This window comes from Rhinoderma darwinii, chromosome 6 (assembly GCF_050947455.1).
Source record: "Rhinoderma darwinii isolate aRhiDar2 chromosome 6, aRhiDar2.hap1, whole genome shotgun sequence".
In the NCBI taxonomy this organism is placed as follows: domain Eukaryota; kingdom Metazoa; phylum Chordata; class Amphibia; order Anura; family Rhinodermatidae; genus Rhinoderma; species Rhinoderma darwinii.
In genome coordinates, this window is record NC_134692.1 from 137,102,892 (window position 1) to 137,130,218 (window position 27,327).

The window sequence follows — 27,327 nt, forward strand, 5'->3', positions numbered from 1 at the left end:
CCCAGCCAATCAGGAGCCGGGAGCTGGCAGGACACGTGACGACTGGCATGCCCTCACCCGGAAGTGGATGTTTGGCGGGAATGCCGGTGTCTGTGTGAGAGACATGGACGAGTATGACCTGTACGGTATAGAGGATGACTATGAGGAGCAGTTCTCTTCCGAGCTGGAGGTGCTGGCGGAGCTGGAAGGTGAGGAAGCCTCCCGCTGCTGTATGCTGTCACGTATGAGAGGAATGTTATACTTAAACATATGTCAATAAAGCTTGATCATTCAAATAGTGAAAAGTTCTACAACTGCCTAATATACATTGTTTCTCAATTCCTCAACGTTCTCAATATCTCTGCTGGCTGTCAGAAAAGGAACATTTATTGTTTACATTCAGAGGCTGCAAACCTGTACAGACCTAGTCCTGCTCACACAGCTGCAGGGCTGGTTTACCTATATTCCAGGCGGATAGTTCTTACCTGCACGTATACATTGTAACAGACTTATGTAAACAGCTGGAGATGGTTGTAAAGGGGTTCTAGTCTCTGAATGTTAACGGCTTCCATTCACTGACGGCAAGCACATACCATATACTCATTAAAGGTGACCCCCTTTCACAATGCATCAACTCCTTTAATTGATTACGGGAGGGGGGGGGGGGTGATCTCCATTTACGATTACGCCAGATCCGCTGCCTGAAGTTTAGATGTGATGGAGGGAGACGCCAGTTGCTAAGACAACGGTTGGATGCTAAAGCCTTAGCAACAGGCGCCTCCTGCCGTCAGAGAGCTGGCGTTCTTTGTAAGTGGCGCTACACTCCAGCTGCGGAGGAAACGACATTACGTGGCATCCATTGACATAATCCGCTCTCCTGTAACTATGGGCGCTGACGTTTTCTTATCGTTGACAGATGATGCACCTTCCCGACCTCCCCCAAAAACATCACAGTTCCGCGATAAGTTATCGTTTGAAGAGGCGATTACCTCTGGCGATCACATCGGAGTCGCTGACCGTGGCAGCCACAGCCAGGGCACTAATGGCAGCCTGGCAGCGGAGAAGTCTAAGAAGCGGGAGGCTGCCTTCCTTCACCTGTCCGAGGAGGACGACTTGTCCGACAGCGTCTGCGATCCTCCCTTCAGTATGTTGTCCGCTTTTCTTTTACTAAGGGGTTTATGTAACTAAAGTGCAATCATCGTATAATGAAAATGTAAATCGTGCTTTCATTTCTCACTTATTTTCAAGGTCTCTGCTTGCTGTCAGTGAATGGGGGGTAGTTTTCGTTTAAAAACCCACACAGAGCATTTTGTCCTGCACTGATACATTGTAAGGCCTCATGCGCACGGCCGCGCGTGCCGCGTTTTCGTGCCGTGCTCCCATTCAAAGTACGGGAGCACGGCGGGTAAAAAACCCGAAAAGTAGGACATGCTCCGTAATTCCCGGCACGGTTCTACGGCCCAGACACCTATCCGTAGCTCCTTCTTTTTACGGGGTGGTTTTTTACGTGCCGTTTTTTAAAACGGCGGCGTAAAAAGAAAACCCCATCTGAACTAAATGTTGTGTTTCCCATTGAATTCAATCGGCAGAAGTTTGTAGGTATTTAAATATGCCTGAAACACAGCGTGTGAACATCCCCTTACAGTCTGGATTCCAGGATGTTTAGGTCACATGTTGGTTGTCTTCTCACGGCTGAATGTTTCCCACAATTGCAGCGAGTGAAGTGTTAGATCTGGACAAGTAAACAAGAATTTTCTCAGGAATTCACAGCGAATGGAGATTGAAGTTGGAATTCTATGCGTTGTGTAAAACGAAGACTCGGCACACGACCGTAGTGTTTTTTGACGTATCCTGTGGATATACCATAAATGTCTTATTGGTCGGGATCACACGTCTCCGGGCATGTTGGCGGAGAGTAAATGGAGAGGTGGTCGGTCTCGCTGTGCGCGCCCTTCTCCATTCAAGTCTATAGGGAAGCAAGTGTACGCGGCGGCCGCCTCTCCATATATTCTCTGCCTAGATCCAGTCGCTTCGCCTGGCAGAACGGGGATCCTGTGGATACAGAATGCCATAAATATCTAAGAAGTGGAAACCGAGAGTCCGTTTTTCAGCAGATGCCAAGGAACAACTCTCCGAATTCTGCAAATCTTAGTGAATGAATATTATTTTCAAATGTTTGAATACTAGAAAAAGAGATTTTTGTTCATTTTTCCAGCTCCTAAAGCCAAGCGCCCAAAATTGGAGGCCGTTAAGAAGCTGGACTTCGGAGCTACTGGTCGTTCTGCGGCTAGCCCAGCAATAAGTGATGACATCACTCCTCCAGCATCCCCCGATCCCACCCAGAAGAGAAAGGACAGGTATGAAATGTGTGTAATGGCCCTATCACACGGGCCAATCCTCGTTCATCGGCTGATGAAAAAAAATCATCTCTGTCGGCAGCACAACAATCAGGGCGATGCGCTGTCGACATGATGAAAATGTTTAGGGACGAGCAATCATAGTAACGATCAAAGAGCCGTCTCTATACGTAAGCGATCATTGCTCCGCGTGAAAGGAGCAAACGAGCGCCGATCAAAGAGCCGTCTCGTTGATCGGCGCTCGTTTACACGGCCCACGTTGGGCGCTGTAATATCACCTCTACTCTATCCTAAAGATTCCGCGTCACCATAAACCACTTAAAGGGCTCGTCCACTACAGGTATACTATTTCCAAATGTCTGTTAAACATAAAGGCGTTTGTGAAATCACGCTCCCGTGTTTGCAGACACCCCCCTCCACCCAACAGCGCACCACTCTGTCCAGATGGGGGGGAAACATTAAAAGGGACATCTGTCCATAATCTTCCATTTCTATGGGGCTGCCGAGCGCGATCTTCGGCAGCACCATTGAAGTGAATAAAGCGTTGGCCGAGCATGCGCACTGTCGCTCCATTCATATGGGTCTACCAGGAATGGCAAGGCAAGCTCGTTCTCGTGAAAGGTGGGGGTCCCAGCGGTCGGACCCCCACCGATCAGACATTTATCACCTATCGTGTGAATTGGTGATAAATATTGATTATGCGAAAACCCCTTTGACTGGAAATGGGGGGTCTCCAGGTTAACCAAATATGATTCAGAACGGAACTTGTGTAGCGGTCTAATGTCCTATACACCACACCTGAGCGCTGATCTGTACAGTAACTGCGTGGATGTACTGTATGTCTATAGGTGGCTCGTCCATACAGGCAGGGATATGACCATGGCTCTATATGGATGCATCCAACTTATCCTGTCCATGCAGCAACCTCTATGGGTGAGACACCTGTAAATAGACAATGCTTTGCAGCCGCCGTCCCAGAGGTCAGAGCTTATGGACCGATTTTTCAGCGCCCGCTATATTAGGGATTTGTCTAAAAAGCCCTATATCTATTGTACCCTCTTTACAGAAATCTAAAGTTTCTGAGCTGCGATGCACTTGAGGTTAGCGATGTGGCTCCTCTACAAATCACCCCGACTGAAACCGATCAGAAGCGCGTTTTGAAACGGCCGCCTGTACTGGAGGACTACATCAATGTGACGTCGAGCGACGGCACGAGAGTTTACATGACCTTGAGAGAAGATGAGGATAGAACAGGGGTTCAGGTGAGCAATCCCCCTAGTATTTAATACTGACATCTCTGAGCGCTTGACACCACATCTAAGACATGTGGCACGACTGGTTAATATTATGCCCAGATTTATTCTTATGCATATTTACATTTTAGGACACTTCTAAGATCACAGGACTCTGTTGGAGAGCTGACCAGCAGCTTCATCTTCTGGGGGTCCCCATTTCCTACCTTAAGGATCAAGTGGCTGATGAGGTACTGACTGTGTGTGAAATTCCATACATTAATTAGGACACTTGTGGATGGAATCCAATAACAACCAGCAGAATAGTGAGTGCAGCTCTGGAGTATAATACAGGCAGTAACTCAGGATCAGTACAGGATAAGTAATGTAATGTATGTACACAGTGACTCCACCAGCAGAATAGTGAGTGCAGCTCTGGAGTATAATACAGGCAGTAACTCAGGATCAGTACAGGATAAGTAATGTAATGTATGTACACAGTGACTCCACCAACAGAATAGTGAGTGCAGCTCTGGAGTATAATACAGGGTGTAACTCAGGATCAGTACAGTATAAGTAATGTAATGTATGTACACAGTGACTCCACCAGCAGAATAGTGAGTGCAGCTCTGGGGTATAATACAGGATGTAACTCAGGATCAGTACAGGATAAGTAATGTAATGTATGTACATAGTGACTCCACCAGCAGAATAGTGAGTGCAGCTCTGCAGTATAATACAGGATGTAACTCAGGATCAGTACAGGATAAGTAATGTAATGTATGTACACAGTGACTCCACCAGCAGAATAGTGAGTGCAGCTCTGGAGTATAATACAGGATGTAACTCAGGATCAGTACAGGATAAGTAATGTAATGTATGTACACAGTGACTCCACCAGCAGAATAGTGAGTGCAGCTCTGGAGTATAATACAGGATGTAACTCAGGATCAGTACAGGATAAGTAATGTAATGTATGTACACAGTGACTCCACCAGCAGAATACTGAGTGCAGCTCTGGAGTATAATACAGGATGTAACTCAGGATCAGTACAGGATAAGTAATGTAATGTATGTACACAGTGACTCCACCAGCAGAATAGTGAGTGCAGCTCTGGAATATAATACAGGATGTAACTCAGGATCAGTACAGGATAAGTAATGTAATGTATGTACATAGTGACTCCACCAGCAGAATAGTGAGTGCAGCTCTGCAGTATAATACAGGATGTAACTCAGGATCAGTACAGGATAAGTAATGTAATGTATGTACACAGTGACTCCACCAGCAGAATAGTGAGTGCAGCTCTGGAGTATAATACAGGATGTAACTCCGGATCAGTACAGGATAAGTAATGTAATGTATGTACACAGTGACTCCACCAGCAGAATAGTGAGTGCAGCTCTGGAGTATAATACAGGATGTAACTCAGGATCAGTACAGGATAAGTAATGTATGTACACAGTGACTCCACCAGCAGAATACTGAGTGCAGCTCTGGAGTATAATACAGGATGTAACTCAGGATCAGTACAGGATAAGTAATGTAATGTATGTACACAGTGACTCCACCAGCAGAATAGTGAGTGCAGCTCTGGAATATAATACAGGATGTAACTCAGGGTCAGTACAGGATAAGTAATGTAATGTATGTACACAGTGACTCCACCAGCAGAATAGTGAGTGCAGCTCTGGAGTATAATACAGGATGTAACTCAGGATCAGTACAGGATAAGTAATGTAATGTATGTACACAGTGACTCCACCAGCAGAATAGTGAGTGCAGCTCTGGAGTATAATACAGGGTGTAACTCAGGATCAGTACAGTATAAGTAATGTAATGTATGTACACAGTGACTCCACCAGCAGAATAGTGAGTGCAGCTCTGGAATATAATACAGGATGTAACTCAGGGTCAGTACAGGATAAGTAATGTAATGTATGTACACAGTGACTCCACCAGCAGAATAGTGAGTGCAGCTCTGGAGTATAATACAGGATGTAACTCAGGATCAGTACAGGATAAGTAATGTAATGTATGTACACAGTGACTCCACCAGCAGAATAGTGAGTGCAGCTCTGGAGTATAATACAGGATGTAACTCAGGATCAGTACAGGATAAGTAATGTAATGTATGTACACAGTGACTCCACCAGCAGAATAGTGAGTGCAGCTCTGGAGTATAATACAGGATGTAACTCAGGATCAGTACAGGATAAGTAATGTAATGTATGTACACAGTGACTCCACCAGCAGAATAGTGAGTGCAGCTCTGGAGTATAATACAGGATGTAACTCAGGATCAGTACAGGATAAGTAATGTAATGTATGTACACAGTGACTCCACCAGCAGAATAGTGAGTGCAGCTCTGGAGTATAATACAGGATGTAACTCCGGATCAGTACAGGATAAGTAATGTAATGTATGTACACAGTGACTCCACCAGCAGAATAGTGAGTGCAGCTCTGGAGTATAATACAGGATGTAACTCCGGATCAGTACAGGATAAGTAATGTATGTACACAGTGACTCCACCAGCAGAATAGTGAGTGCAGCTCTGGAGTATAATACAGGATGTAACTCAGGATCAGTACAGGATAAGTAATGTAATGTATGTACACAGTGACTCCACCAGCAGAATACTGAGTGCAGCTCTAGAGTATAATACAGGATATGACTCAGTAAAGGATAAGTAATGTAATCTTTATAAGGTTACTGAACTATTTATGTAGATTGTGGTCAAAGATGGACAAATCTTTTAAAGGGGTTTTTCTCACCATTAAATATCATATTCATTGTATAGAACATAAATGTTTTCCATTTGCATGCCTTTTTTTTTTTTTTTTTAAAGATCCAGTGAAGAGTTATGACACTTACATAGTATGTTGCCACCTGGTGTTCAAAGTGTATAGCAATCTGCACGCCTGCCTAATGAGCCTTTCAATGCAGCCAATATAAATAGCTTTCTGCCCTGCTTGTCAGGGAAGGAGCAGAGCCTCTGCAGTAGCATGACAGTATAGCTCAGGAGACTCCTTCTGCAGGGCAAGTAAGAAGGGACTTTTATCAGCTGATCCCGCTCAGTGCCCCTCCACCAGCAACACTGATTAGTAGCAGCACCAAGGGGGACAGAGAGAAGCAAAAAATTAAGAAAAAAGTTTTTTTATGCTAGAAACACTGCAAATTACTTTAAAACCGCTATTAACTTCATTTCAGGACTTTTGGTATGAAAATTATTCATGGGATAATCCTTCTAATAGATGAATGATGAACTAATAGGAAATTTTTTTCCTTCGTCACAGCACTATTTCCCAGCTGAGCCAGAGGGGTCGTTGTATGACACAAGTATTCTGTCCTTGGTGTTCTTTGTATCTGTGTCATTCACCTCCCTACCCCTCAGTCCAAGCACTAAGCATAACACAGTGTATCAGTATTGCCTGCAAATTTTCCTTCCAATATGTCTAGAACCCTGGACAACCCCTATGTGATATCTGCCGCATGTCGTTTGGTACGGTTCGTGTGTTCATTATGACATCTCTTGTCTTTCAGCGTCGAAGGCAGGTGTTAGAGGAATCGCAACGCCTCACAGAAATGTTGAACAGGTAAGGGGTGTAGAGACTTTAGTCGTGGACCTGTCGTTACTGATCTGTGGGGCTCCCGTCTATGAGAATGAATGGGCTGCAGTGCCGATTTAGTACTGTGTCCCCTTCATAGTTTTCCCTGAACAGTGGCGCTCTGCTGGCTGTTCAGGGTACTGCAGCACTACCCCATCTCCTTGCACAGCGGGTGACTGGGAGCGCCGCTGTGCAGGGGAATAAAGTTAAGGTGCTGCAGTGTTAAACCGGCGCTGCAGCCCTTTCATTCTCAGAATTGTGGGGGTTCCAGATGTTTGACCCCCCCCCCCCCATAATTAGAAAATGATGGCACATCGCTTGATGTTAGAAACAACTTTTCAATAACATTTTCATTGATATTGTTTTTGTTAACAGTCAAATGAATGAATTGGAAGAGGTGGAAAATGAAAGTTTAGAGCTCATCGTGGCAGAGGAGCAAGGTGATGCCTCATCCGCATACAGCCTTTGGGTTGACAGATACACCCCGAAACATTATATGGAGCTGCTCAGCGATGACGTAAGAGTTAAATCAACAGCTATATATGTTACAAAATAAAATCTTGTCTGCCTCCCGTTAATGGGCCACTCTCGCTTTTCTCATTCAGTATACGAATCGCTGCCTCCTGAAGTGGTTAAAGTTATGGGACCCTGTAGTGTTCGGTAAAGAAAAGACAGTGAAGAAGCCCAAAGCAATGCCAGATCAGAGAGCGAACAACAAGTTCCAGAAGGAGCCGATTGGAAAGTGGAAGACCAAAGCCCAGATCACAGAAGAGATTCTCGAGGCAGAACTAGATCAGTACAATAGACCCAAGAACAAGGTACTGTATTTTTCGGACTATAAGACGCACCCAGGTTTTAGACAACAGAAAAAAGGATAACATTTCATATTTTACTTCTTTTACAAAGAAAAAACTATTGGTTAAAAAAAATTATTTCTTCAGTTTCGCCACGTTCTGAGAGCCATAACGTATATTTTTCTGTCATTTGAGCGGTGTCAGGGCTTATTTTTTGCGGGACGAGCTGTAGTTTTTATTAGCACCATTATTTGGTACATACGATTTTTTTTATCACTTTTTATTTCGTTCTTTTTAGAGCTATGGTGACCAAAAGACAACGATTCTGGGGTTTTAAATTATTATTTTTTTCACTGTGAGTCAAATAACGCTATATTGTAACAGTTTTGGACTTTTACGGATGTAGCTATACCAATTTTTTTTCTTTTTACATTGTGCTTGAGGAAAAATAGGAAAAGGTTTTTTTTTTTTTACACTCCTGAAAATGTATCAAACTTTTTTTTTTTTACACATTTTATTAGTTCCCCTAGGGGACTTGAACTAGCGCTCATTAGATCGCTGGTACAATACACTGCAATACATGGATGAGTTACGGAAACCGCGTAACTCGCTGAGCTACACTGTTTCCGTAACTCGACCATGTAAGCAGGAAGTGGCCGGAAGACAGCGGAGCCGGGTAAGAGAGAACGGGGCTTAGGGGGCCCCATTCTAGAGATAGATGCAGGTCCCAGAAGTGGGACCTACATCTATCTGACATTTATGACATATCATGGGAAAACCACTATAAATCCCTCGGTTGCTATTGACCACGGCATTTAACTAGTTAAACGGCCTGGAACAGCGCCATCACTGTTCCTGGCCGTTAGTGCAGCGTGTCAGAAGCGGACTCCTGCAGTGTATGGAGCGGGCTCCGCGTGTGAGCCCGCTCCATACATCATCCCCTCCCCGCTCCATGATGTGCCGGCACATCACGGGTCGGGAAGGGGTTAAGTAAGGAGCGGTCCCCTGACTGCCGACTATAAGACGCAGGGACTTTTTAGCAAGATTTATTCTTGCTAAAAACTGCGCCTTATAGTCCGAAAAATACTGTAACTGAAGAACAGATCTCTGAATGTCATAGAAACCTTATAGAAGTTTATTCTACACCTTATAGAAGTTTATTCTACACCTTATAGAATGTTATTCTTCTGTAACAGGAGAATTGAAGACGTTAAACATCACACCTGCCGTAAGAAAAATTCTCTCATTCGTCTCATTGGGGAAAGCAAACCATGGGTATATGCTGTTGCCACTAGGTGGCGTGATACTAAGGATAAAAAAAGTGTTGACTCCTACAGTATATTCCCCACCTACAGGCACTGAGCTCGTCCGTCTTAGATTAGTGTGCATGGAGGCAGACAACGCTTCTGGTACTGCAGGGTTTCTTGATTTTTATTTATATATTTTTTTTTGCCTTCGTTCCTTCTAGCGGGGTAACAGCGGTGGCGCGGTCTTCCTGCTTTCCCTAACATCTGAGCACAAGGTGTTTTATCGTACTGTTCCCCTGCCATGCTGAGGATAAGAGGGACAAGAGCGCTAGCTCCTCTATCGGGCCTAAGGGTCGTTCCTCTTCTCTTCTCCACCAGTGTCCCACCTCACTGAACTGGCGCACAGTTTTCACTTCTCTGCATTTATCAGGCTCTTGATAGGGGGCGGGACTAGCGCCCCTGCTTTTGCCTTGCAATTGGTGGGTGGAGGTCGCGTGATGGGCAGCAGCCAATGGGTGGAGGGCGGGATCCTCCACCGCTCTCTCTCTCACAGACAAACGGGGATGCATTCTCATGGAACTTGTCTGGCGCTCTTGCTGTTGCTGCTAGAACAGTTTGTCTCCTCCAAGGATAGTATTTTAGCACCCCCTTCATCCTGATAGCCGCTGCTTAGCTAGCTACAGTCCAGTATAGCAGGGGAGCATCTTCCTAGAGCAGTCTTGGTAACCCTAGGCGGCTATTACCCCCTTCTAATGGAGTGTCATCTGGATCGGAACCTTATGTGGTTCTTTTTGCCTGCTCCACATGTGGCCAAAAGTTCTCATGTGGTTCACCTACTTCTCTGTTCGATGCATGTCCGCATCTGTGGGCGCTCACCCTGTGGCTCAGCGACCCCCAGCTATGCCTGCGCCTAGTGCTGCAGTTTGGCCACAATGGGCCAATTCCCTCTCGAGGGAAGTTGGTGACCTCTCCAACATCACCCAGTCCATGGTGGGCATCTCGCTTCGCCTTGCTGACCAGCCTGCTGGTGGCTTCTTATCTACTCTTTCTTTCTATTGCAGGCCTCCTAAACGGGTCAGTTCTGCCCTCGTTCACCTGCCTCATCAGGTACCCTGGAGGGGGAGGGTAGACTACCTGCCGCTACTTACCCTCACTGGGATCACTTGTCTGAGGGTGAACTCTCAAATTCCAATTCCGAACTAGATGATGGGAAATCTTCCAAGTTGGCCTCTACGGTGGACAGTCTCTCCTGACTCAAACTAGGGCTTGACATTATTGTAACCTCAGTAGGCCGGGATCTAGTTTTTGTCCATTTAGAAGATTCCTCGGCCCACGAGCAACCGGACTCTTACGACCAGTTCCGCCTGTAGGTGCGCCCCCCACTCAGGTCTCGGGTGGGGGGCAGACTTCTACTCTTCATGGCTCTCTCGGTTCACCTGGGTGTGGTAAGTTTTTTTTCAAGCAATAGACTCTTTCAGTCAAGGTGTCATCGTTACTGTTCCGCCACACAAGGATTTTTGAGGGTTTTACTCAAAAGGGACGGATTTGTGAAGATCCATAATTTCCGCATGGTGTCCCTCCGATCGATAATCGCCTCAATGGAACCTGGGGGACTGCTGACGGCCCCATGGATTTTCACAATGGTTATTTCCGTGATTATGCCGGTTCTTCGTTCCAGATGGATTTCAGTCGTCACCTACCTGGATGACATCATCTAGTCCCTGTGTGGGATGGAGGAGTTGACCAGTCTACTAATTACTCTGGATGCCCTAAATGATTCCGGATGGATTAACCAATCCAAATTCTGCCTGATTTCCTGTCAGAGACTCCCTGTTTGACACCATTCCTATAAAAATCACAAGAAGTTATCTACGCTACAGCAGGGATTCTGCCCTTTCCGTCGAGGCACTCGCTTCTCTCTCTGCTTTTGTATAAAGATTCCCGGCACCATGGGGGCTTCCATTGAGGTCATTCCCCTTGCCCAGTTTTACACGCGTCCGCGACAGAGGACGCTACTTTACAGTTGGAACTGTACTCCGAATGCCCTAGACTGCCGATTTTCCTTGACCGTCCACCGGTCTCTACTCTGGTGGCTCTCCTCCCTGGCGATCCCTCCGGGCAGCTCCTTCTGCCCAGCTGGCAAGTCCTGTCCACGGACGCCAGACTTCTGGGTTGGGGTGGTGCCATCCGAAATCTCATTGGCTAGGGTCCCACCAAGAAGCCATTCTCCTCATCAACACTCTTGAACTGAGGGCGATCTTCCTTTCTTAGTTACTGGACGACTCTGGTCGGCAGTGCGGTCAGAGTCCAGACAGACCGTGTAATGGCGGTCGCTGACCTCAATCGGCAAGGCGGTAACAGAGTGCGATGGCGGAAGCATCCAAGAGTCTGGACTGGGGCTTCACGGTCCTGCTTTCTTGGTAGTCCACATTCCAATTGAGTCACGGATTATCTGAGTCGCAAAAGTGTCAGCCCAGGAGAGGGGGCCCTTGATCATGAGAAGTTCAAACATAACCATTCCAGATGGGGGACGTGGACATGCTGGTGTTCTCGCCTCACATGCCAGGTCCCGCTCTTCATCTCCAGGTCTCGGTATCCCAAGGCATACATAGTCGATGCTCTTGTGGCGCCATGGGATCACTTCAGCTTGATTACATGTTTCTCCTGCAGCCTCCTCTTCCCAAGTTCCTCAGGAGGATCAGGGTCGAGGCGATTCCGATAGTCTTTGTCGCTCTGGACTGGCCGTGCTGTTGTTGATACTCCAGCGTGATGGCTCTACCACCCGGTGTTCTCTGGCGACCTCTCCATCATGATCCGCTTTCTCGGTTGCCTCTTTTCCACCTGAGTTTACTGTCGCTACGTTTAATGGTGTGGCTTTTCAATCTGCAGCACTGAAAGCTCGAGACTAATCGCAACGGGTGATTCAAACCATGTTAAAGGCCTGGAAGTCTTATTCTACCCGCATTTATCACCGCACGTGGAAGATGTGTCTACAGTGGTGTGAGGATCTCATCTTCATCCCTTGGTTTTCTCCTTGCTTAGGATCCTGACTTCCGTCCTGGAGGGGTTGGATCATGGGCTTGCCCTCATTACTCTTTAGGGGCTTCCAAATCCGATGTAAGGACTTTTGTTTTACAAAGGGTGGCACACACAGCGCCCTCCTATTGGCCCTGGTCTTTGGATCTGACCCTTGTTCTCTATGCAATGCACTCTGTTTTTTATTAACCTCTTTTAGATGTCATTGCAGCTTCTCACCTGCTGGTGTTCCTTGTGGCGGTGATCTCCATTCGGGGGGTCTCCAAGTTGATGGCCCTATCTTGTCATCCTTCGTATTTGACTCTCCATCAAGATAAAGCGGTACTCTGAACGTTGCCCTCTTTTTGCCCAAGGTGGTCTCCTTCCACCTTCATTCATTTTGCAGTCTTTCTGACCATCTCCAGTGCACCTTAAGTAACACCCTCTTCCCAATTTGGATGTTGTCCGCACCTTGCGGGTTTTGCATTTCAATCACTTCTTGTTTGAGACCCACGTTCCGGATTACGGCCCATTACACTAGGGCGATCGGTTCTTCCTGGGCTGTGCGCCATCAGGCTTGGACTCTTCAGCTCTGCAGGACGGCCACCTGGATATCTTTGCACACGTTCACTAAATTTTGCAGGGTGCATAACCTGTCATCCGCGGACACTTACAAGGTCTGGAGCAGGTGCTCACTCACATCCTTTCTTTACTGCACCCGCCCATGTGGACTGCTCTGGGACATCCCATGGTCTGCGTCCCCAATGAGAAGAACGAAAAACTGGATTTTTTTTTTGAGTCCTCACCGTAATATCCTTTTCTAGTCCAGTCTGTTGGGGGACACGGCTCCCACCGCTTTTTTGGTCATAAAGTTCATAAGGTTGTCCGTCGGACATAGTTATCTTCTATGTTTCTGATATTACTGTACCTTGTATTCTGTTTCCGTACAGATGGGCTAGTTCAGTGCCTGTAGGCGGAGTATATACTGTAGTAGGAGCCATCATTTTTTGTATTCTTAGTGCAGTTGCACATGACCGAGTGCCACACGGGCCGTTTTTCATGGCATCCGAGTGGCACCCGATAGTTTTCACGGACCCATTCACCTTAGTGGGTGAATCGGGTCCGTGAAAAAGGACCCTACTTTCCGATCCGTGGAAAAATAGGACATGTTCTATCTTTCCACAGATCATGGATGGGACCCGGCCGGTTCACATTAGTGTCACGCTTCCTAGTGGTAACGGCATATACCCTCGGTCTTTGTCCCTCCGATGTACTGGATGAGAAAAGGATTTTATGGTGAATACTCCAAAAAAAATCCTGTTTTTATAATAAAGAGCAATAACTTTTCTCTAACACACGTGTTTCAGGTTGCATTGCTCTGTGGTCCTCCTGGTCTGGGGAAAACGACACTGGCCCATATAATAGCAAGACAGGCTGGATACAATGTGGTGGAAATGAATGCCAGGTGAGCGCATATATTTTATAATGTCCTGCAAGACTCTGTAGCCAAATATTCAAATAATTATTTTTTGCAGTTTGTGTTTTAAAAAAAATACATATTTGTTTCTATATTTAAGTGATGATCGTAGTCCAGAGATTTTTCGAACTCGAATCGAAGCTGCAACACAAATGAAGTCTGTGCTGGGACTTGACGAGCGACCGAACTGTTTAGTTATTGATGAAATTGATGGTGCACAAAGTGTAAGTGAGAGACCAAATCATACAATTCTTACTACATCCCTTTAAAGAGCTCTCCTGACACGGCTGTTGTAGCAAATACTTGTATTGCCCCATTAAATAACAATGATGGAGCATCTTTTGCATTGCGCAATTCCTCTGGTATTCCTCCTGGAAATGTATTAATAGATTGTGGTACCTTCTTTCTTGTCAATACAGTGTTTAGGGACACGTAAAGGAGTTGTTACTCCCAGTTGTCAATTTATTCATACATTTCCAGGAGGAATAACAGAGGAGTCCTTAAAAAAAGATTCTCCAGAAATGTGCCCCGACAGCCAAAATCCTTACACCGCTCCACCTGCTCCCTACACTCACTAGCTGCACATCTAACCATGAAGCTTTCTGGCCTCCTGAAAGGACTATACTATTGCAGAAACTCTTGGAGTAGGTAAGGTGCGTACCTTGCAGTCTCTTCTTCCTGGAAATACTCCCCTCCAGCCTTCCTTTCTTGTATCCCCGGCCTTCAGAACAATATGTCATCTCTTTCTAAAGAAGTTCCCCCAACATTCCAGAACCCACCCAGCTAGAAACATCTGTTATTACCTACTCTCCCTTAAGGCTTACTCTCTAAGATCTATTCTGGTCTGATCTTGGAAGGATCTCCTGCCAAACCTAGCTTTAGACTAGCCTGGGAACTAGAACTGGATCTCCCCTTCAGTAGAGAAGATACCTCCTTCATTCTGAAACACCTACAAGGCTTCTCTAGATGTGTCAAGATCCAAGAGAATTCTTATAAGATCATAACCGGATGGTACAGAACACCGGACTTCTTGTATAAAGTTTACTTAATTCTATCCGGCAAATGTTGGAGATGCGAACCCCAACATTTCCCACATTTGATGGGATTAAGTAAACCCTTCTGGGATATGGTGTCTGATACTACACGAGAAGTCACCTCATTACAGCTCCTCCTTAACGCCCCTCTTCTTCTCCTCCTCTGGATCCCATCGATCAATTTCCGGCCCAAACTAATGACCTGGTTACTTAGATGATCACATCTAACCTTCAACCTCCAACCTTCAATGAGTGGTTGGGTAAGATGGACCCAGTATGCAGGATGGAGGAGCTCTCCAGCTGGGAACACGCTGACTATCTGACGGTGGACACCATGGCTAACTTTTCATTCTGCCACCCAGGCTCTCTAGTCTTTAGTCGCCGGCTTAGACCGGAGACTCATAGACCTCACTGCCCCCCCCCTCCCCCACCTTTTCGTCTCCTATGCTCTCATACCATACATTTTCATTTGATTTCTCTTAGATGCTCTTATATGACTTAGCAGTCTCATATTGTGATACAGGCGCTCTGTAAATGGTTAGCAATGTTTATGACCCAATGTTTTTCATCCTGTAATCGTCATGCTTATTGGGAGCTGCGACCTGCGTGCCGCACGCTTCCTCCCTGTCCTAATGCTCTCTATAAGGATGCTTTCCTCTTGTTTTCTTTCTCCACAAAAAGAAAGATTTGATAAAAAAAAAAAAATTATAATAATGTGAACCACAAATGTGAGTTTAGCTGAACTTTGTGGTGGCTTAATGTAGTTCTGCCTCCTCTCTACTCTCCAGGTCTCCATCAATATGCTGCTAAGTTTAATCAACCGTAAGGATGGCAAAGATGTAGAAGGTGGAAATGAGGCGGCCGCTACGAAGAAGAAAAAGAAAGGGGGGGGTCTGATGCTCAGACCGATCATCTGTATTTGCAATGACCAGTGAGTATCCTCTACAGCATTTTATACCTCGTGAGCCGCATTCAGTTTTGAGTGATTTCCGGGAGCCACGTTTAAAGTGCACCTCCGCTTTCACTGAAACACGATTACAGCGCGGCCGTGTGCACAATAATCGTTTTTCTAAATAATTGTTATGAGCGATTCTGTTTCTAGCAGCAATACAGACTGTCAACATGGCCGCCAGCGCTATAGAATCCTATAGCGCTAACGGCCATTCTGCATACGGTAGTCACGGAGACGAGCAGGACGCTCTAACTGCAGAGTTATCAGCCACCAGAAGCACAGACTATACACCATCGCTAATAAAAGAAAAGCCATTATTATATACACTCCAGCGCTTCAATCGTTTTTCCGTAAAAGCGGAGGTGCGCTTTAAGTAACATATTAAACGTGGAGAAACACAAAATAATAATTTGCAGGTAAATATTTAATTTGGAACTTTAAAGGGGTTATGTGGGGGCCAAAAATTATCAGTATTTGATACACTCCCTAATATAAATTCCGGTCCCCCGTCGCGCTGATTCATAGATTTTTATAGCGCTGACGTGGCCCCGGTTGTCTAGTTGCACAGTCTTTTTTGATGACGATACGACTCTTCGTCATGTGACCGGCCCCGCTGTACACTATGTACAAGCAGTAGTACGGTGAGTACATAGTGTACAGCGGTATCGGTCACATGACGAAGAGTCGTATCTTCGTCAATGACGGCTGTGCAACCATTATTAAAATCTATGTAAATATCAGAATGTATATTAGCGAGTGTTCTCACGTACTGCAGGGACTACACTGATGATAATTTTTGGTCCCCACATAACCCCTTTAACAGACTGGTATTCCACCACCCAGATTGTCACTTTTGTGGCGATAGGATACGTCTGTAATATTGTTAATGTGTATGTTATATTGAAGCCAAAGAATATGGTTATAACTCGGGCTTCCTATGCCGAGCCACACGGCAGGGCGTTGCGAGCCACTGTTTGGGGATCACTGCTTTACAATAACTACTTTAATTTGACCATATTACATTCAAATATTTTTCACCTTTTATGTAAATAACGCAAAATCACTATATAGATGAAGTTATACAACTTTCTAATATACTTTGTGTCTCCGTTCCTCACCATTTTCAAGATATTTGTTTGCTGTCAGTGAATGAAAGCAATCTTACTTTCAATTCAAAGGCTGCAAACCTGCTGGGAAGTGCGTACAATTGTATCCAGTCCAGGCGAGCCAAATATACCAGCAGCAGCTGCACAAATCTCGCTGATAGTTTGCTCCAATGGATCAGTCCAGGCTGTTTAGCTCACAGAGCTTTGCCTACACTGAATATAATTGTATTATTCACTTCTCAGCTCAGAGCAGGACTAGGTATGTACTGGTTTGCTGCCTCAACAAGAATGTTCTCATTCACTGACAGCAAACTCGAATCTTGAATATAGTTTGGAACTGAAACACAAAGTATATTAGAAAGTTTTATAACTTCATTTATCCAGTGATTAAGCTTTTTCTTATTACACAAAACCAAGAAAGCTCCTGGAAGGCAGAGGCATTTTTTTTTTCCGGGGCATCTTTCAGCCACTCGTGGGAGAAAAAAAAAGCGGCATGTCTTACCGTAAGTAAGTATTACCGTAATCGACTGCGCTATTGATTCTGCCGAGGAAACGGAAACCTTACGTAACGGGGACAAACGGAAACCATTACCAACGGAAGCGTTACCATTGTAATCAATGGTAATGCAAACGGAAGCTATGGTTTCCGTTCATAGGTTCAAATGATGGAAAGGTCTAATGGAACCCGTGAACGGAACCCTGACACAGGTGTGAACGAGGCCAAAGCTGTGATGATTCCCTGTAGTTACCTGTGATGATTCTCTGTAGTTACCTGTGATGGTTCCCTGTAGTTACCTGTGATGGTTCCCTGTAGTTACCTGTGATGGTTCCCTGTAGTTACCTGTGATGATTCCCTGTAGTTACCTGTGATGGTTCCCTGTAGTTACCTGTGATGATTCCCTGTAGTTACCTGTGATGGTTCCCTGTAGTTGCCTGTGATGATTCTCTGTAGTTACCTGTGATGATTCTCTGTAGTTACCTGTGATGGTTCCCTGTAGTTACCTGTGATGGTTCCCTGTAGTTACCTGTGATGGTTCCCTGTAGTTACCTGTGATGGTTCCCTGTAGTTGCCTGTGATGGTTCCCTGTAGTTACCTGTGATGGTTCCCTGTAGTTGCCTGTGATGGTTCCCTGTAGTTACCTGTGATGATTCCCTGTAGTTACCTGTGATGATTCCCTGTAGTTACCTGTGATGATTCTCTGTAGTTACCTGTGATGATTCTCTGTAGTTACCTGTGATGATTCCCTGTAGTTACCTGTGATGATTCTCTGTAGTTACCTGTGATGATTCTCTGTAGTTACCTGTGATGATTCTCTGTAGTTACCTGTGATGATTCCCTGTAGTTACCTGTGATGATTCCCTGTAGTTACCTGTGATGATTCCCTGTAGTTACCTGTGATGTTTCCCTGTAGTTACCTGTGATGATTCTCTGTAGTTACCTGTGATGATACCCTGTAGTTACCTGTGTGGTTTCCTGTAGTTACCTGTGATGATTCCCTGTAGTTACCTGTGATGGTTCCCTGTAGTTACCTGTGATGGTTACCTGTAGTTACCTGTGATGATTCCCTGTAGTTACCTGTGATGATTCCCTGTAGTTACCTGTGATGGTTACCTGTAGTTACCTGTGATGATTCCCTGTAGTTACCTGTGATGATTCCCTGTAGTTACCTGTGTGGTTTCCTGTAGTTACCTGTGATGATTCCCTGTAGTTACCTGTGATGGTTCCCTGTAGTTACCTGTGATGTTTCCCTGTAGTTACCTGTGATGTTTCCCTGTAGTTACCTGTGATGATTCCCTGTAGTTACCTGTGTGGTTTCCTGTAGTTACCTGTGATGATTCCCTGTAGTTACCTGTGATGGTTCCCTGTAGTTACCTGTGTGGTTTCCTGTAGTTACCTGTGATGTTTCCCTGTAGTTACCTGTGATGGTTCCCTGTAGTTACCTGTGATGATTCCCTGTAGTTACCTGTGATGGTTCCCTGTAGTTACCTGTGATGATTCCCTGTAGTTACCTGTGATGATTCCCTGTAGTTACCTGTGATGGTTCCCTGTAGTTACCTGTGATGATTCCCTGTAGTTACCTGTGATGATTCCCTGTAGTTACCTGTGTGGTTTCCTGTAGTTACCTGTGATGATTCCCTGTAGTTACCTGTGATGATTCCCTGTAGTTACCTGTGTGGTTTCCTGTAGTTACCTGTGATGTTTCCCTGTAGTTACCTGTGATGGTTCCCTGTAGTTACCTGTGATGATTCCCTGTAGTTACCTGTGATGGTTCCCTGTAGTTACCTGTGATGATTCTCTGTAGTTACCTGTGATGATTCCCTGTAGTTACCTGTGATGATTCCCTGTAGTTACCTGTGATGATTCCCTGTAGTTACCTGTGATGATTCCCTGTAGTTACCTGTGATGGTTCCCTGTAGTTACCTGTGATGATTCTCTGTAGTTACCTGTGATGATTCCCTGTAGTTACCTGTGATGATTCCCTGTAGTTACCTGTGATGATTCCCTGTAGTTACCTGTGTGGTTTCCTGTAGTTACCTGTGATGATACCCTGTAGTTACCTGTGATGATTCCCTGTAGTTACCTGTGATGTTTCCCTGTAGTTACCCGTGATGGTTCCCTGTAGTTACCTGTGATGTTTCCCTGTAGTTACCTGTGATGATTCCCTGTAGTTACCTGTGATGGTTCCCTGTAGTTACCTGTGATGATTCCCTGTAGTTACCTGTGATGATTCCCTGTAGTTGCCTGTGATGATTCCCTGTAGTTACCTGTGATGATTCCCTGTAGTTACCTGTGATGATTCCCTGTAGTTACCTGTGTGGTTTCCTGTAGTTACCTGTGATGTTTCCCTGTAGTTACCTGTGATGGTTCCCTGTAGTTACCTGTGATGATTCCCTGTAGTTACCTGTGATGGTTCCCTGTAGTTACCTGTGATGATTCTCTGTAGTTACCTGTGATGATTCCCTGTAGTTACCTGTGATGATTCCCTGTAGTTACCTGTGATGGTTACCTGTGACCTCTTCTCTTCTGCTCAGGTATGTCCCGTCTCTGCGGCAGCTCCGGCAGCAAGCGTTCATGTTGAATTTCCCTCAGACTTTGCCTTCCAGGCTGGTTCAGAGGTTATATGAGGTTAGTGAAATGTTATTGTCAAATTTATTTTCCCTGCTCGAAATTCCTGGTCACTTGTGCCCGGTGCATATTCCCTGGTAATGTTTGTATAAGGCCCCATGCACAATACGGTCCGCAATTACGTACCCGTCCGATTCTATTGGCCGCGGACACATTTGCATATCGTTACGGAAGGGTGTCCGTGCCGTAGAACCGTGTCGGGAATTATGGAGACTGTCCTATTTTTCGTTTTTTTACAGGCCGTGCTCCCATACTTTGTATGGGAGCACAGCACGAAAATGTGGCTGGCCGTGCCCGCAATTGTGGGCCGTGATTACGGCCACGGCCATGTGCATGAGCCCTTAGACGTTCTTCAGTCAATTACCGAAGATCTTTCCAAAAATGTCATGTTGTCCTTTACATAAGGTGTTCCTTTTTAAAATACAGAATTGTACCGTAGTCTGTCCAGGTTGCACAGCGACACAATGAAGGCACTTTTTATTGGACTGGTTTGGCATTCAGAGTGTTAAAGGGGTTTTCCAATGATAAATATCTGATCGTTGGGGGTCCGACCACTGGGGCCCCCACCGATCACAAGAATGGGCTGGGCAGCCCCATAGAAATTAATGGAGTGGGGGCCGAGCATGCACACTACCGCTCCATTCATCTAAGGCTCACAGGAACGGCAAGGTAAGTTCGTGATCGTGACGATCCCAGTGATCGTGACGATCCCAGTGATCGGACCCCCAACGATCAGATATTTATCGCCTATTCTGTGGATAGGTGATCAATATTGATTATTGGAAAACCCCTTTTATTCTGAATTCTATGATTTTTATTGTTGCACCGATCAGGTTCTCTGTCCTGCTTCATAAAGCGCTCACATGTTGCAGTCAAATTTTTGTTTTTTTTGCCTGGATTTTTACAAAGAATATGCAAATTTACCGCCATGTGTGAACACAGCCTAACACACAGGAGCTAGGCTTCATTTTTAATATCATTTTATAATAATCATTAAGCTGCGAAAATATACAATTCTGTAGAATATGAACAATCCCTGTCTGTAGGTCCATCGCTGTGTTTCTTATACCAATGCTTGGATTGCAGATCACTCTTAAGCAGGGCATGAAAACAGACACGGGGGCACTGATGGCCTTGTGTGAGAAGACCGATAACGACATAAGGTCCTGTATTAATACGCTGCAGGTATGTGAGCCGCTACACGCTTCCTTCTCTGGGAACACAACGCTTCTAGTTGGTTTAGGATTTTCCATGCCCGTGCTGCTCTCCTGCCGGTCATGTCGTTGTCTTTCCTCCAATGCGTCTGCCGAGGGTTTATTAATGCTAATAAAAGGGTCATGACTGTGTAAACCTCCCAAGGATTTCATCGGAGATCATTAAGAAGTTGATGACGTCTTTCTTTACTCCCCCCGTTTATTTTATTGGAGGAATGCTATGTATTTGTGGCTACTTTTACACCAAGAATGGCAACCAAGCGGTCGGCAGACACATTTCTCATGACCTTTCTAATCAAGCAGGGCCATAATATATAGAACCGGAACATTTAATCAATACTTCTTTAACCCCTTAACGACCAGGCCATTTTGCGTGTTAATGACCATGGATTATTTTTTTTTCCACGGTCGCGTTCCAAGAGTCGTAACTTTTTTTTTTTTTAGTCCGTCGACACAGCCGTATAAGGGCTTATTTTTTGCGGGACGAGTTGTATTTTCTCAATTGCACCGTCTTTGGGTGCATATAATATATCGATGAACTTTATTTTAGGAAAGAATTGAAAAGGAATTTTGCCATTGGTTTTTTTGGACGCAGTTTACCCGGCGGTTTAATTAATTTCTTAACTTTGAGTCGTTACGATCGCGTCGATACCATATGTGTTTTATTTTTTTACACTTTTACTAAATAAAACCACTTATTGGGGAAAAAGTTTTTTTTTGTTTTTTTTTTACTGTAATCGTCTTTTATTTATTTTTTCATAAACTTTAACTGCTTTTCATTTTTTTAAAAAATTTTTGTCCCACCAGGGACTTCATCATGCGATCTGCTGATCGCTTATACAATGCTTTGCTATATATATATATATATATATATAAGGGGTTAATGTTGTAAAACCGGGTGGAAAAGTCTAGACGCCGCTTTACGGCAAGTGATATCGAAACCGTTTAATAACATGACTGTTTTCCATTTACAGTTCCTTCATGGCAAAGGGAAGAAAGAACTGAACATGCGCACGGTCCAGACCATGAAGATCGGACTGAAGGATCAAAACAAAGGCTTGTTCTCCGTATGGCAGGAAATTTTTCAGCTCCCTAAAATGCAAAGGTATGAAAAAGCGCCTAAATGTCTATTAGGGTCTTGAGTTCTGTTTTAAAGTTCTTTTGGTGCTGGACTATTTTTTTATTTTTTTTCCCTCTGTCTCAAGAAAGCGAATTGGTCAAGATATCACTACGCCAGATCTTCAGATGCTTCTCCGAAACGATAACGACCCCCTCAATCTGTTGGGCAGAACTCCACTAAGTGTTTTGGCTCAAAGATTTCATCATATATTGCACCTGACTATGGCTACGGGGGAGTACGAGAAACTGACTATGGTGAGTGCCTTTCCCCGCAAAGTTTTTTTTTAGGGCTTTTGACATATCCACTGGGCACCTCCATACTTGGGATCAACATGGAGCCCTCATAGAGCTCAAAGATGGAGTTTGTAGTCCATGAAAGTCTATGGGAGATACAGGAAAAAAGTGACCGAGTTATTGTTAGTTGTGGCATAGCGGAAACGTGGCGGGTCAAAAATGGCGAATGGGTGAATTTATGTCACCGTTTGAAATTTTTTGGGCGCTTTTGCGTCTATTTTAATGGCCATCTGGAGCCCTTTTAGCTGTATTTGTATGAACCATGGGGAGTGACAGAATGCACGACCAGGAACAGACACCGGAAATGTCCTGTCGGACCCCCACCAATCAGACTTCGAGGGGGAAACCACTTCACGTCAAACTTTAAAGCGGACCAGTCACTTTTTGGAAATATAGATCTATTTGTGCCTTATCGGATTTCAAAGGAGACAAATGTGGCCGGCCTTTCATTTGCATAAAAAAAAAAAATGGCCGTCTACGCTTTGTTTTTATGTAGTAAATGGGCCATGGGTTGTATATTTGAAGGTATTTAGATAAAAATGTATATATTTAATTATTACCATTTACAATGGTGACGCTCTATGAAGTGGGTCTTTGTTTAAATAGATCACCATTCTTTACACTGCAGCTTCTGGATGACTTTTAACCCCAGTTCCTCTCTACAGGGATTATATGATAACTTTTTAAACATGAAGGTGAAGGAGTCCAGTTTCGGCACAGTGGTTTCAGCTCTGGATTGGTTGGGATTCACAGACATCGTTAACTCAACGATAATGCACGGACAGAACTTCCAGCTGATGAGATACCTGCCCTTCCTCCCGGTCGCCTTCCATCTCTTCTTTGCAGCTTCAAATATCCCTCGTATTGCATATCCCAACAGCCACTATGAGGTATGTCCGGGAGTTTCACTCAATTCATTATTAACCAGTCAATCAGACCCACAGCGAGACCGTTATGCGCTCATCGTGTGCAATAGACTGATAGAATTAGAAGAACGGGTCTGTCAACAGTAGTTTGTTGACTGTTTCCAGGTAGGAACTAGAGAATTTTTATACAAAATTCCAAAACTGAAAAAATATAAAAAGCAAAAAGGTAATAAAGATGTATCACAAAGATGCCAGATATGCAGACCATAGAGCTAATGTTAATCAAAGGTGAAACGTCGCTCTTGGGGTATGTTCACACACACAAGTAAAAACGGATGAAAATTACAGAGCGGTTTTCAAGGCAAAACAGCCTCTGATTTTCAGCTGTTTTTGAGGCGTTTTTTCTAGATGTTTTTGGAGCTGTTTTTCCATTGGCTCAATGAAAAACCGCTCCAAAAACTGCTCAATAAGTGACATGCTCCTTCGTTTTATGCAGCATTTTTTTATGCGCTATTTTTTAAAACAGCGGTGTAAAAAAAAGTGCCGTCTGAACTAAACGCAGTTTTTCCCAGTTAATTCAATCGCCAGATATTTGCAGGCGTTTAGCGTTTTTCCAGGCGTATTTCGAGGTGTTTACTCCCTGAAAAACACCTGAAAACTCTGCGTGTCACTCCTGTATGTGACCATTTTACTGACTGCATTACTCCCATTTACCTGTAGATGGTGCTGTATTACCACCAATCTATGGAAATGGTGACATTTAATAGGACTCTGATTGTTATGTGTCTGCGCTGCTTTTGAGGACTAAAAGGTCCTTTATTTCAACATAGTCTGAAATAATTTGCTCCTTCATTAGCCGGAGTGGAGAGTGACGCTGGCGCTGCATTTCTCTGTCATCGATGTCATTCGATGTGAGTAAAGCTGCTCATACACGTTACATTGTCGCGGGTTCGGCTGACTTTTATGGGCACCTCAATGCTTCGTTAGTACTGAAGCCACAACCGTTTGTTCGAAGCCCCCGTTTTGCAGCAGTGTTTCCGAATCGAGGGCACCAAATCCCCTTTGAGATCAGTAACACGGCCTCGTACTCGGCTCTGATTTCTTTTAAATTATAATTTCAGATTTGTTTTTTTTATTAAGTGTTTTATTCTAAAGTATCTGCTTTGTTTTACACACAGGCCCAATCTAAACTGAACCTGATGCAGAATCTCCTGAGCGCCATGGTGTCCGAAATAGCCCCTGCCATCCGGTCACGTGTTAGACCTCAGTCTTTGGTTTTGGACGCTCTATGTCTTCTGCTTGACGTCATCTCTCCAAAGCTGCGGCCGGTGAGTACTAACTTGTTCACATCTCCCGGCGGAGGCAGCGCGTTGTCTAAAGTCTATTAGGACCCTGTTCAGACGGAGCAAATTTGCATCAGAGATGCCACATGCATGTGATTGGAATTTTTCAAAATACTATTCACGTGCTGTACAGAATCCTCTACCAGTCGCAGATTTCACATAGATATACTGAGTGGACAAAAGTATGTGGACGCCTGACATCACACCTGTATGGGCTTGTTGGACATCCCATTGCTGTCAGTATGGAGTCGGTCCCCTTTTGCGGCTATCGCACCCCACACTCTTTTGGGAAGGCTTTCCGCATGTTTTAGTCGTGTGTTTGTGGGAATTTGTGTTGTCAGACGCTGATGGTGGAGAAGGTCCGGCTCGTAATTCATCCCAAAGGTGTTGGATGGGGTTGTGGTCCGGGCTCTCTGCACTCACTCCAGTTCCTCCACACCTAATTTTTCATCCCATGTCTTTATGAAGCTCGCTGCGTGCACTGGGGCGCGGTCATGCTGGAACAGGAAAGGGCCGAACCCCAAACTGTTCCCGTGGAGTTGGAAGCTACAATTTTGTAAAATGTTTTTTTGTTTGTTGCAGCATCAACGTTGAGGGGCTAAAACAGTGAAAAACATCCCCAGACCGTTAGACCTCCTCCACCAAATGTTACAGTAAGGGGGGATTCCGCCAGGTAGCATTCTCCTGCCATATATCAAACCAAACCATCATACTGCCAGATAGTGAGCCGTGATTCATCACTCCATAGAACATGCAGCTCCAGGGGCCAGTAACGCCGTGCTTTACACCCGTCCCGCCACCGCTTGTAGAAATGATCGCATCCTATGACCGCGCCGCACTACTAGCAATGTTTGTCTATGGAGATTACATGGCTGTCTGCTTAATTTTTTGCACCTGTTTGCGATGAGTGGCTGAATAAATGGTTGGAGGGGTTCACATACTTTTGTCTTGGAGTGAATTATGCAGAATTTCACTTATTTTTGTGAATTTCCATTGAGTGGGGAAATCTCATATTGTGCAGATTTTTGGTGGAATTTTTCTGCATACATCTGGACATGGCCGTAAAGTGAAAAGGTAACTAAACTTTCAGAAAACTTCTGACATATAGTGACATGTCAGAAGTTTTAATCGGTGGGGGTCTAAGCACTGAGACCCCCACCGATCGCTAAAACGAAGCTGCAAAATCGCCCGGGTGATCGCTGAGCCGCTTTGTTTCTGATCGGCTTTTTTTGGAAAGCCGAGGTAACGGTGTATGGACTCAATAGAAGGTCTGTCCACCAATTGCTCGGTTTTCCGAAAAAAGACGATCCGAAACCAAGCTGCTGAGCGCTCACCCGAACACTAACACCACTTCGATTTAGCAAAGGTGGGGGTCTCAGTGCTCGGACTCCCACCAATCAAAACTTCTGACATGTCACTATGACACGTCAGAGGTTTCCTGAAAGTTTAGTTACCCTTGAAGCATTATGGATCGTTTTACTTTTAAGTTCCTATTCAAAATACTCAACGGAGAGGATAGTAGCTGGGATGTAGGGTAGTATGGATAGATGCATGATGAGTGATTCCACGTCCAGGAGGACATTTTATATCCAGCGGTTATTCTGCAGGTAAGGCCAGATTCAGACGAACGTGTGCGTTTTGCACGCGCAAAAGGCACTTGACAGCTCCGTGTGCCCTGTTGATATGGTGCGCAGCTGCGTGCTTTTCACGCAGCCGCCATCGTTATGACACTCCGTTTGGATGTTTGTAAACAGAAAAGCACGTGGTGCTTTTCTGTTTACATTCATTCTTTTACAGCTGTTGCGCGAATAACGCGCGTCCCACGGAAGTGCTTGGGTGGGGCATGCAGGTTTTTCACGCACCCATTGACTTCAATGGGTGCGTGATGCGCGGAAAACGCAGAAATAGAGAACATGTCGCGAGTTTTTTACGCAGCGGACTCACGCTGCGCAAAACTCACGGACAGTCTGCACTGCCCCATAGACTTGCATAGGTCCGTGCGACCCGCGTGAAAACCATGCGGGCTGCACGGACGCAAATCACGTTCGTGTGAATCCCCCCTAAGGCCGACGTCCGTTTACTGAGGGGTACAAGAATGTAGAATCCTCCTACAACTCCCGGCGTGTTTAGTCTATGACGTGATTTCGCGATATGTGAGATGATTGCGGGTGAAGCTCTGGTGCGAACAGACACAAAACCGCAGCACCTGTCAATTGTTCCAGAGCGCAACAATGTAACATAAGATGAAATCTGGCGACTGAAGGCAGCGCCTGTGCTGGTGAATATTATGATGATGGTGGTTTTGCTCCCGTGTCTTATGTCCTCACATGTTCACGTGCTGTAATTGTAGACAGATTATCTTTGCTATAAAAGGGAATCTAGAATTTTGCTCCAGTGTATCTAAAATTAAAAACGATGCAACTTTCCAAATGGTCTCGATAGAAAATCTCCTGCCGTATTGTGTACGCAGCTCCTATGGTTACAGACTACAATCCAGCTGATAATGTGACTTATAGAAGTCCTAAAGGTACGTTCACGCGCAACGGATCTTGTGTGGT

The 27,327-nt window shown here is 45.0% G+C and overlaps 1 protein-coding gene across 3 annotated transcripts in view; it reads left to right on the forward strand.

Annotated features, from left to right (window-relative positions):
* Positions 1-40: 40 nt before the first annotated feature.
* Positions 41-27,327, forward strand: part of CHTF18 (chromosome transmission fidelity factor 18) — a 43,779-nt gene continuing 16,492 nt past the window's right edge. For 2 of the 3 annotated variants that reach the window (XM_075830588.1, XM_075830590.1), the window contains exons 1-17: positions 41-188; positions 896-1,123; positions 2,195-2,336; positions 3,403-3,598; positions 3,721-3,819; positions 7,117-7,169; positions 7,557-7,698; positions 7,787-7,999; positions 13,605-13,702; positions 13,815-13,938; positions 15,537-15,679; positions 19,840-19,933; positions 21,020-21,118; positions 22,122-22,252; positions 22,353-22,521; positions 23,226-23,450; positions 24,605-24,754. In XM_075830588.1, coding sequence (XP_075686703.1) covers positions 68-188; positions 896-1,123; positions 2,195-2,336; positions 3,403-3,598; positions 3,721-3,819; positions 7,117-7,169; positions 7,557-7,698; positions 7,787-7,999; positions 13,605-13,702; positions 13,815-13,938; positions 15,537-15,679; positions 19,840-19,933; positions 21,020-21,118; positions 22,122-22,252; positions 22,353-22,521; positions 23,226-23,450; positions 24,605-24,754 — 2,427 coding nt within the window. In that variant the 5' untranslated portion in view covers positions 41-67. The remainder of the gene's footprint in view (positions 189-895; positions 1,124-2,194; positions 2,337-3,402; positions 3,599-3,720; positions 3,820-7,116; positions 7,170-7,556; positions 7,699-7,786; positions 8,000-13,604; positions 13,703-13,814; positions 13,939-15,536; positions 15,680-19,839; positions 19,934-21,019; positions 21,119-22,121; positions 22,253-22,352; positions 22,522-23,225; positions 23,451-24,604; positions 24,755-27,327) is intronic. The other variant, XM_075830589.1, reaches the window with a different exon arrangement.